Genomic DNA, 12,177 nt, shown 5'->3' with positions numbered 1-12,177 from the left:
GAACTAAGTAGCGAATTTTCAGGGCTGTCACTGTTGTTTTCTTAGCAGAGCATCAAGCTCTGCTTCTCTCCATAAAAGGCTCTATTTAATTATTTAATTTTATGATTAAAAATGTATTTCAGGGGTGCCTGGGTGGCTCAGTCATTAGGCGTCTGCCTTTGGACTCAGGTCATGATCTCAGAATCCTGGGATCAAGCCCCTCATCGGGCTCTCTGCTCAGCGAGGAGCTGCTTCTCCCTCTCCCACTCCCCCTGCTTGTGTTCCCTCTCTCACTGCATCTCTCTCTGTCCAATAAACAAATAAAAGATTAAAAAAAAAGAAATGTATTTCAAAATACTATCTGATTTATAAGAAAAGCCAACTCATTTTTAGGTAGACATTAATGACAAATTACCTCCTTTTCATGTATTTATATTATAAAATTCTACAAAAAGATTCTAACACATATTAACATATAGACAAAATTCAATTTTCTGCCCCTCTACTAGTGTAGAATTCTTAGTGTACTCATTATGCCACTTTTCCATTAAATCTTCAGCCATTTTACATGTAGGTTTTGGTAAAAATAAATTGTTGTATGTTATTTTTCATATAACATTAAAATATGAAAATAAGTTTCTATTTTTGTAGACTATTCACAAAGTCAGTTAAACATACATCCATAAATCACAGGGTTACACAATTATTTACTTAAACATACTTTTAGTATTTAAAATTTGTGCTATCATAGATAATACTGTGATAAACATCTTTGCATATGATGGTTTTCTTCTTTTTTTTTTTAGGATTTTATTTATTTATTTGACAGAAATGGACATAGCAAGAGAGGGAACACAAGCAGGGGGAGTGGGAGAGGGAGAAGGAGGCTTCCTGTTGAGCAGGGGGCCGGGTACAGGACTCCAGGACTCCCAGGACCCTGGGATCTTGACATGAGCCTAAGGCAGATGCTTAATGACTGAGCCACCAAGGCATCCCGCATATGATAGTTTTCTCTATCATTTGTTTAAATAGTTTTCTCCTTTATTAGAAAATAAGGTAATTTAGATCAGGAATACAACTTGGTCTTTGCGGTACATGATATTACCCTTATAAATGAATTAAAACATTGGATTGAAAGTTAAACACACATGTTATTAAGTCTTTTTCATCAGAGAATGTGTGTGTGATTCCCCCAAATTATTATTCCAACCTTTTGGAATTCAAGGATGGAGATTAGCATCCTATCCACACACAATCCAAATGTACTAATTACTTACCGTAAGTGTTGCTGTATTCTTATGAATTAGAAAACTCACAGTCCAAGTCCAACCACTTGGATTTTTTATTAAAGATAAAATGAGATGATACTGTGGAAATTCCCTCCCCCCGAAAAAAATGTGAGAGAGAGAAAACAGCCTTCATATTAAGTTAATCTTCTCTGTTCTGTTATTTAATAGGGTATATCCTGGAAACCCTATAAATCTATTATTTCTCATCTGTAAAGTAGAAATATTAATATTTATTTCATGGGATTACTCTAGATTAAATGAAATAAAATGTGGAAAGAATGTAGCACACAATTCCTGACACATGGTAAGAAATTAATGGTGCCATATAAGCACTCAGCTTTTGTTAGTAACAATAAAAAATATCAATCTTTAAAATAACAGTTATTAAAATTTTATACTCAGGGGTCTAAATGCATTTCCATTAATTGTAAAATTAAAATTTTTCAAGTTATTTAAAAGAAATCCTTGAGCATGAGTCAAGAAAGGTCTCAGTGTTACATAAGAATCATACTTCTTTCCCCCAAATGAATGGCCACTCAATGTATATAAACATTACAAGAGTCCTCCAGCCTGTAAAAGATATTAAGACATCAGATAAACTATGTGAATTATTTTTAAATTACAAGTACTTTTTCATTACCCAAAATAATACCAATAAGATCTTAATGTAATTAATGAATATTCTGAAGGCAGTTTAGAAAGCTTGGAGGGAAGATGCAGAAAAAATTAACTATAATGAGATTTCCTTTCTATTTTTACCAAAAGTGAGGACAGTTAGCTTTGTGGTAGCACTGAGATTCTCATCTTAACCTCTGAGCTAGCTGGGGAAAGGGGAATATAAATCACTATGAGCATGCGCTTTTGGATTATCAGGATGTTGTTACTGTTAAAAAATAGAAAAAGCTTTTTATTTTTTTTTCCCCCCTGGAAACTTCCATTTAACTACAATCATGTTTCAAAGAAAGATCACTGCTTATATGTGCACTGGCCTGCCTCTAACCACCAGATGTTTCATTCTATAAAACTGGGATTTAAAGCTAAATGGATGCTCTAAAATTTGGGCTGTTGCCAGTGACTTAGCAATTCTAATTAGATAAGATAACTTTCCTGGAGGACATTCCAGCAGGGACTCTATATACTTCAGTATTTTCAGTGCTTTCGTTTATGAATGAATGCATGTATGTCTATGTATGTATTTTATTATAGGAAATAAATTATTTTAAATAAATCATATAACTATATTTCTATACTATATATTTTTTAAAGTTAAATATGGCAGGACAATTAATGTAAATAAGCTCTTCATTAAAAACCTGTTAACTTAATGTACCATAAGTGTTCACACATGAATTTAGGTTGTGTACTGTGGTAGTACACTACCCTCGAATCTCAGCAGCTTATGACCCTGAGTGCTGATTTCTCATTCAGGCTACGTGTCCCTTGTGGTTCAACTGTGGCTCTGTCCATGTTGTCTTCACTCTGGGAGTGAAGTAATGGTGAAATCTTTATGTAGGCTGGTCTTTTGGCAGAAGCACAAGAATGATATGGAGAACTGTGCACTGCCATTAAACCTTCTGATTAGTAGTGATGCATGTCACACATACTCATTAGCCAAAGCAAATCACAGGGCCACACCTGAGTTCAACAGAACAGGGAAATATAATCCTCCACAGCAAGGAAGGAACATTTCAGGTCACATGACCAAGTCAGAAGTCAGTGGAGTGAAAAGTATAATTCTCTGACAAGAAGGAGAGAAGAAATATTGAGAATAATAGCCCACCCCACTATCTGCTGATAATAACTATCCATAGAATTACTATGGAGAAAAATGAGGTAGCAAATACTTTAAGGTAAAGATGTAATTTATAATATTAATTTGTACTCCTTAAGGATAAAAGTGTGGATTTGCAATATATGTATATACCAAATCGTTCTGCTGTAAATCTTAAATTTATAGTATAATATATGTCAATTATATCTCAATAAAACTGGACATTTTTAAAAAGATTTATTTAATTAGAGAGAGAGAGAGAGCGAGCGTGCATGTGGGTAGAGGGAGGGGCAGAAGGAGAGGAAGAGAACTAGAGCGTATCATGCTTAGCGAAATAAGTCAAGCGGAGAAAGACAACTATCATATGATCTCCCTGACGTGAGGAAGTGGAGATGCAATATGGGGGGTTAAGGGGGTCGGAGAAGAATAAATGAAACAAGATGGGATTGGGAGGGAGATAAACCATAAGTGACTCTTAATCTCACAAAACAAACTGAGGGTTGCTAGGGGGAGGGGGGTTGGGAGAAGGGGGGTGGGGTTATGGACATTGGGGAGGGTATGTGCTATGGTGAGTGCTGAGAAGTGTGTAAACCTGGCGATTCACAGACCTGTACCCCAGGGGATAAAAATATATTATATGTTTATAAAAAATAACAAAAAATTAAATTAAAAAAAAAAAAAAAGATTCTCCCCTGTAAGCTGGGAGCCTGAAGCAGGACTCAATTTCAGGACTCTGAGATCATGACCTGAGCTAAAATCAAGAGTGGGCCGCTTAACTGATTGAGCCACCCTGGCACCCCTGGGCGGGGGGGTGGAATTTAAGAAGGATAAAGACAGTGAGCGCTGCATTAGCTAAGATGTTTTATGTGCAAAGCAGAAGAAATCTAAAAGGATACTGTAGAAAAATCAACTCAAGATATTAAATCAAATTTGCATGTTTACTGCTAGAGGGAAGCTTATCTCTGAAACATATACAAATAACTCATATATTTTGGATTTACCTGACTTCACTAATGTAAGTGTTTAGTCTTTGGACCCCTTTTCACTGGGGGACTGAGATGTACTAGAGTAGGTGTTCAGTCTAGGATGATCATACTCATTTGAAGATGGCATTCTTTATGAGGAATAAAGAGAAGAGTAGTTTGCTTTACTTTTGATGAATTGTAGATGAACATCTCTATTGCTGCATTTTCTACCACAGTGCAGAGTTAAGCTGAATCCATATGCTTGTTAAATACAACGGTATCATGAGAAGCCTTGACTGGAGAGTTAGGACTTGATTCTCAGCTTTGCTAATAAGTGAGTTTGTGAATGGCTAGTTCTCTACTGTCTTCAGTTTTCTCATTTATAAAATAAAGGCAATGGCATTACTTGATTTCTGAAGTCTCACTTCTAGTCATAAAACTTGATAGTCATGCCCCTCTCCATAAATGTGGCAGGTCAGTCACCCATTCATGATTTGATGACAAGACAATCTCTGACAAATTCTTGGAATGTGATACCTGGGTTCTTCTGAATTGAAAGGAAGAATCATAGATGTGTTCAATACTTTTCCTTTTATTCTTCTTTTTTACACATGCATTTTTAAATATCTCACCAGTTATTACAAATTTTCTTGTATTTATTTACCTTTTATTTTTGTATTTTTGGATATGGTGGTTTAGAGTCACCATATACAGTTGTACAGAGTGTGTACTATACAAATCTATGACTGCCATTCACATTTTCAGTGCCTAATCTCTACGGCCTTTAAAAAAAAGCTGTGGTGGCCAAGATTTAATTTATTATTTCAATATTATGTGTTTCATTTCTTGTATTGAATTCTTAATTTTTGAGTATTATTATAATAGTATGGTTCATAGGAGGAAAGCATTAGTCTTACTGAATATTATATACTATTAATGCTTGTTCCCATATCTTACTATTTCTTAACAGAATTATAGGAATTATGATTATCTAATACTGTGTTTTTCAGTACAGAATTTGGTTGAACTTTTTATCACTCAATTTTTTTTAAATTATTTAGTGTTGATAAAGTGGATGACGAAGATGATGAGGATTTAACAGTGAACAAAACCTGGGTCTTGGCACCAAGGATTCATGAAGGAGATATAACACAAATTCTCAACTCATTGCTTCAAGGCTATGACAATAAACTTCGGCCAGATATAGGAGGTAAGTTTGAGTTATGCTGGGATTTTGCTGACCTTATTTTAGTGGAAACCTACTTTACTGATGTTATTTTAATCATACAGTTCATATTCCTTGAGTATCTGATGTATGTCAGAGACTGCTAGGTTTGATAATTATTTAATTGGCACTGTTGAGAAATTCTGTCTGATGTGGGAAGAAAGGCATACAAATATTTCTGAAGTTATTATTTTACAACTGCTACAATAAAGGGTACACCAGCCAAGTTTTGATAAAACTGCCTGAAAAGCTGAGTGGTATTTCATAAAAAAGAATATTTAAAAGGTAAGTTGGGTTCTAATTTTGTACAAATGCAGCACTGTCTTAATTAATTATAAACCTATAATAGTGTAGGTAATCCTACTTTTTTTTCTTAGTCATTTGCATTTATGTATAATTTTTATAATAATTAACTTCTAAGTCCCCCTAATGACATTAAAAAAAAAACTCAAATTATAAACCAGCTGACATTTTCATTGGGAATGCATTAAATCTATGGTCAATATGGGGAAATTGAAATCATTACCATATTGAATTTTTACTATACTAAATTCATATTCAAATTCATCATATATTTCTTTATTTATGCATTTATTTTTATTGTTTCCTGTGAAGAAGTATTGAATATATTTTACTAGATTTAATTCTATATATTTGGAATTTGTGTTGCAAGGGTAAATAGATTTTTAAAATTTTATTTTCTAATTTTATATTAGCAGTATATAGAAAAGTTATTTTGCATATTTATTTTGTCTACAGGAAACTTATGAAATTTCTTTCTCACTTTTAATTGTTTATTGTTATATTCTGCTAGATTTTCTACAAAGATAATAACTTATAAATGACTACATTGCAAATAGTGTGTCTCTTTGTAAATAATGAATATTTTATTTTATTTCCAAAATTATACTTTTTTCATGTCATGTTGCATTGGCTAAGACTGGAGTAAATTTGAATAGCTTTGGGTTTTCCTGATATCAGGGAGAGCAATTCATATTTTACTGTTAGGTATGATTGCTATAGGCTTTTTTTTTTAAGACAATCTTTGTAAATCCTTCTCTTCTTATTTTGCTGGAGTTCTTTTTTCCTTCTTAATGTTTCAAATAATTTCTGCAAATCTATTGAAATAATCATATCAATTATATATTGCCCCATATTCTACTTACCATTTGTTCTGTAAGTAACTGTCTGATTTTTAAACCTCAAACCAAATTTTCATTTCTGTAACAAATAGCATTTGGTTGTGATACAGTAACCTTAAAATATATCACTAGTTTCAGTTTGATAATGTTTTGTTTTGGAATTTTACACCTATGTTGATGAAGGACATTAGAGATTTATTTAGCTTCCTATAATGTGTTTTTCAGTGTTGGAACCAGGATCATGCTAACTTCTACAAATGAATTGTTTTCCCTCACTTTTCATCTTTGAAAGAGTTTGTGTAAAATGGATGCTATTTCTTCCTTAAATATTTAGAGAATTATATGAAGTTATGCTGGCCTAGAGTTTAATTTGGGGAAGAATTTTTAACAATTTAATTAGTTTAATAATTTTGTAAACAACCTCTTAAGGAATAAAAATTTTCAAATTTGCTAGTTTTAAATTGCTTCATAATAGCTTTTGTGATTTTTTGATGTTTTTAGTATCTGAGCATCTGAGCTTTTTACCTCTTTATCATTTCTGATATTAGTAATCTGTTCTTTCATTTATGAATTAATCTTGGAAGACTTTCTCAATTCTATTAGTGTTATCATAAAATCAAAATTTGGCTTTGTCAATTTTTTCTGTTGAAAAACTTTCTTCTTTTTTTTAAATATTTATTTGAGAGAGAGAGAAAGATAAAGTGAGCACATGCATGGGAGCAGGGTAGAGGAAGGGAGAGAGAGAATCCACTAGGAAACTACTCAGTGTGGGAGCCCAGCAGGGACGCACCTGAGTGGAAACCATGAGTTGGCCCCTTAACCGACTGAGCTGCCTGAGGGCCCTGAAAAATCTTCTTAAATTTCATTGTTTTACAACATTTGGTTTATTATGCTAATCTAATTTCCTCATATGCAATGGGCTGTTTTCTTAGATTGTTTTAATTATTTAATTTTAAAGTTTAACACTTAGCCTTAATAAAATGGTATCCATACATGGAATTTCCACAAACCCTTTAACCATAATGTTAACATTTTATATAACCATAGAAATCCTAAACTAAATCAAGAAAATAATATCCAGAATATCATTAACTACTCTAGAAACATTATTCAAAATATGGCAGGTGCCTCACTAATGTCTTCTTATCTGTTTCAGAATTTCAACAAAGATCACACAATGTATTTTGTTCTCATGTCTTTTTATTTTCTTCCAATCTGATATAATTTCTATTTTCCTGTATGTTTCATAAACTTGATAACTTTAAAGAGTACTGGCCAGTGGAATGTCTGTCAGTTTGTTTGGTATTTTCATTACTCCGCTGAGTTGATACATTTTTGCTAAGGATAACAAAGAACTGATTGTGTGCCCTTTCAGTGTGTTGTATTAGGAGGTATGTGATGTTAACATATCTTATTACTGGTGGTATTAATTTTAACACTTGGTTAGTGTGGTTTCATGTAGGTTTCTCCACTGTAAAGTTATTATTTCTCCCCTTCTAGATTAATACATATGTTATGAGGAGATATAGCCAGGAGCATGGTCAACTATGTAAAAATTTCTCAGCCCATGTTTGTCCATTAAGCTAGTATCCATCAATGATTATTATCTGTAACAGTATTTATTACTGTGTTGTTTGCCTAGTGGTGACTCATTATTATCATCACTCCTTCTATGCATAATATTTATAAGTGTACTATAAGGAAGAGCTGTGTTTATCCTCCATTTATTTATCTATTCATTTATACTCAGTATAGACTTACATATATGTTTTACTTTGTAGCTTATAACCCATTACTATCATTATTATGTTGCTCAAAATGAATTTGGCACTCAAACTTCCAATACTTTGGCTTCTGTGTCCCTTCATATGTCTCCATCATTTTCTGATCACATCCTTACTTTTTTTTTTTTTTTAAAGATTTTATTTATTTATTTGACAGACAGAGATCACCAGTAGGCAGAGAGGCAGGCAGAGAGAGAGAGGGAAGCAGGCTCCCTGCCGAGCAGAGAGCCCGATGCGGGGCTCGATCCCAGGACCCTGGGAAGACCTGAGCTGAAGGTAGCGGCTTTAACCCACTGAGCCACCCAGGCACCCCACATCCTTACTTTTTAGTTCCTAAGATATTCCTGGCTCATCTTGATCCAAGCAGTGAAATTCACCATTTCTCCAAGGTATTTAGAAATCAAGATCAGGGCAGTAGGTATATTCATTAATACTGGGTGTTAGTGCTTCTTAACCATTTCAAGTGAGGAGAAGTAGAAAATATATGTTCTACAAACACATTCACAATTATCTATATTTCTATCTCTATCCCTTTTTACATGTATTGTAAGCCATGAGTTCATACTGACAGCTCTGCTTCCGAACTAAACACCATGGGGTTCATTCTACTGTTTCCTATTTCCTTATTTGTAATTCCTTTTATCAACAGTGAGACACCTGGCTCTGATTTATCCAAAGTATATTTTCTTATTTTTTTCAATTCCAGTAAATATAAAATGGAGTTCTAATATTTTAACATGCCATTTGCCAATGAAAATAAATTAACTGGAATAAAATACTCAAGTACAATTATTTTCATCTTCAGTTTTACAGAATATAATTAAAATATTGTTCAACCAACTTAAGTTCTTATCTTTCCTATTTCCTTCAATGGTTATTTTATTCATTTTTAATACAGTTTGGCTCAAGTATCACTGGTTATATTCCACTTTGAGAAGAATTCATCCATGTCTACTTTTAGTACTTGCATGATTTTATTTGTTTATATTTAATTCCCTAATCCATTTCGAGTTATTCTATGGTATGAAGTATGGATCTAATTTTTATCTTTACCAAGTGGCTTTTCTGTTGGCTAAGCATCATTTGTGAATGAAATCAATTTTTGCTTCTGTTATTTGAGACACCCACTTTCTCATATATTACATTTTCTTGTGAACTTTGGTTATTCCTGATCTTTCTGTTCCATTCTCTCATCTGTTTTTCTATTTGTCACTACACTATATTAATAATAGAGCTTAAACAGTACATTGAGACTAAAACATTTTGTATTAATGTCTTGTAAGACTAGTTCCACCTCGTGGTTGCATTTTGTTTTGTTTTTTCCTTTCAGTTTTTCTGTTTTGTTGTTGTTGTTTCTTTGTTTTGTTTGCTTGTTTTTGGAGTTTTGAGGTTTTATTGAGAGGGAGAGAGAGAGTGGGAGGAGCAGAGAGAGGGAGAGAAAGAATCTTAAGCAGGCTTGACACCCACGGCTGAGCCCCACATGGGGCACCATCTCACGACCCTGAGATGATCACCTAAGCCAAAATCAAGCGTCAGATGCTTAACTGACTGAGCCACCCAGGAACCCTAATTTTACATTTTTTCATAAAATATATGGCTTTATTAACAATAAATTTAACTTCATTAAAAAACCCACAAAACTGGGACGCCTGGGTGGCTCAGTTGGTTAAGCAGCTGCCTTCAGCTCAGGTCATGATCCCAGCGTCCTGGGATCGAGTACCACATCAGGCTCCTTGCTCAGCAGGGAGCCTGCTTCTCCCTCTGCCTCTGCCTGCCATTCTGTCTGCCTGTGCTCACTCTCTACCCCTCTCTCTCTCTGATAAATAAATAAAATCTTAAAAAAAAAAAAACCCACAAAACTTGTTTGTGTGTTTATTGGGATTGTGTTAAATTTGTAAATTAACTATGGAAGAATCAGAATCTTCATAACATTGTTCATCGAATATGGGAACATGTCTTTGCAATTCTTCATACTTATTTTGTATCTTTCAGGAATATCTTAAAGATTTACTCATACAGGTTTTTCACATTTTTATAATTGAGTCCTAAGTATTTAATTTTTTCCTTTCTATAAAGGGTAGTTTCTCAACTATGTCCTCTACTGGTTATTAGTTTTGTGTATCAATCTTATTGATTTATGAATGCTTATTCTATACCTTACTGCCTTCCTGCTTACTGACCTTTTATGATTTAAGCATTATCTGACTTTTTGAAATATGCTATCAAGATAATAGATATATAATTTTTTTCTTTATTCATATGCAACTAATTGATGTCTCTTATCTAATAGCATTTATTAATATCTCTAATATAATATTGAGTAATGGTGGAGATTGTAACTTTACCTTTTTCTAGATCTTAATGAAAATGACTTATGTTTTGTCCTACAAAGATTTACATTAAGAAATCTTCCCTCAACTTTCTTGATTTTGTTTTTATATTTTTAATTTTTATTTATTCATTTTTTTGAGTAAAATATTTTTAAAGATATATTATTTATTTATTTGAGAGTGAGAGAACACACAAGCAGAGGGAGCGGCAGGGGCAGAAGGAGAAGCAGACTCCCCACTGAGTAAGCAGCCTGATGCCTGGCTTGATCTCAGGCCCTGAGATTGTGATCAAGCCTAAGACGGCCACTTAATCGACTTAGCCACCGGGTGCCCCTTGATTTTGTTTTTAAATCAGGAAATTGGTATTAAAATTTGTCAAAGGCATTTTTAGCATTTCTGAAAATAATTATGAATTTTTTCCTTCTTACAACTATCAATATGGCATATTATATTAATTGAAACAATTTGCATCCTGGAGTGAAGCCTCCCTGGCCACGATGTAGTATATACTTAATGAGGTGTTGTATTTTGTTTGCTAATGTATTATTTAGTATTTTGCATTGGTATTCATGAATGATATGTTTCATTTTGTATTTGAGTACTCTCTTCACCTTTCTTAGGTATTCTTTTAATAATTGTTTCATGATAGGGAGTTTTCATTTATTCTCAAAGGTCTAGCAATTTATTTAACTTTATTGACAGCTGGTCTTTGGAGATTTGAAAGAATTCCATTGTAAAATCATCCAGGTCTCTTGTTTTTTTTTTTTTTTTTTGCAAATAATCGCCTTGTTTTCCTATGGAAATTGTTCTTTTTATACTTTATACTCTGTCAAGATGAATTTTGGTAATCTGTATTTCCTTAAGAAAAGTGTCCCTTTTATCTATGTTTTCAAGTTTATTTGCAAAGCAGTCTTCAAAGTAGTCTCTTAGGATTTTAAAAAATTTCTTCTGCTTCAAACTTTACTTCTGCATTTGTAATTTCTTTTTTTTTTTTTTTTAAAGATTTTATTTATTTGTTTGACAGACAGAGATCACAAGTAGGCAGACAGGCAGGCAGAGAAAGGAGGAAGCAGGCTCCCCACTGAGCAGAGCTCCATCCCAGGACTCTGGGATCATGACCTGAGCCAAAGGCAGAGGCTTTAACCCACTGAGCCACCCAGGTGCCCCTACTTTTGTAATTTCTTTATATGTTGTATTATTAACCTTTTTTTGGCCAAGAAAATTAAAATAGTGTTTTCCTCTACTTTGTTAATGTCTCCCAAAGCCCAGAATCCCATTTCTTAATGAGTTCTACCATTTTTTAAATTAACTTCCTTGTAATTTCTATCTTGTCTTTATTATAACCTTCATTGTATTTTATTCTGTTTTACTTCTTTCTTGTTTTTCTAGTTTTTGACCTGGGAATTTAATGATTTCTTCTCATTCTAAATTTTTATCGTGTTCTTATCCATTTTTCTTGCTTCTTTTGTAGATTTTGCCTCATAAAAGTAGCTGCTTTGTTATTTAGCTTAGAAATATCTTGGTTAATATCTTCATAATTACTTGTGGCTTTAACCATTAAAAAGAAGACCTTAATTGTTACATCTAAAGCTTTTTGACTTAAATTATGTGTCATTGGAAGTATCATTTCCTGCTGCTTCCTATTGTTTCTATTTGTCTGGTATTTTTTTGCCTTCCCCATTAATTTTTTGC

General features: G+C 33.2%; 1 protein-coding gene across 3 annotated transcripts in view; it reads left to right on the top strand.

The window, feature by feature from the left end:
* GABRG1 (gamma-aminobutyric acid type A receptor subunit gamma1) overlaps window positions 1–12,177 on the top strand; it is a 73,864-nt gene that overhangs the window by 10,137 nt on the left and 51,550 nt on the right. For all 3 annotated transcript variants that reach the window (XM_032334211.1, XM_032334212.1, XM_032334210.1), the window contains one exon: window positions 5,066–5,214. In XM_032334211.1, the coding sequence (XP_032190102.1) occupies window positions 5,066–5,214 (149 nt within the window). The remainder of the gene's footprint in view (window positions 1–5,065; window positions 5,215–12,177) is intronic.

This window comes from Mustela erminea, chromosome 2, assembly GCF_009829155.1.
Source record: "Mustela erminea isolate mMusErm1 chromosome 2, mMusErm1.Pri, whole genome shotgun sequence".
Classification (NCBI taxonomy): Eukaryota; Metazoa; Chordata; class Mammalia; order Carnivora; family Mustelidae; genus Mustela; species Mustela erminea.
This window is presented reverse-complemented; position numbering and strand designations above follow the sequence as displayed.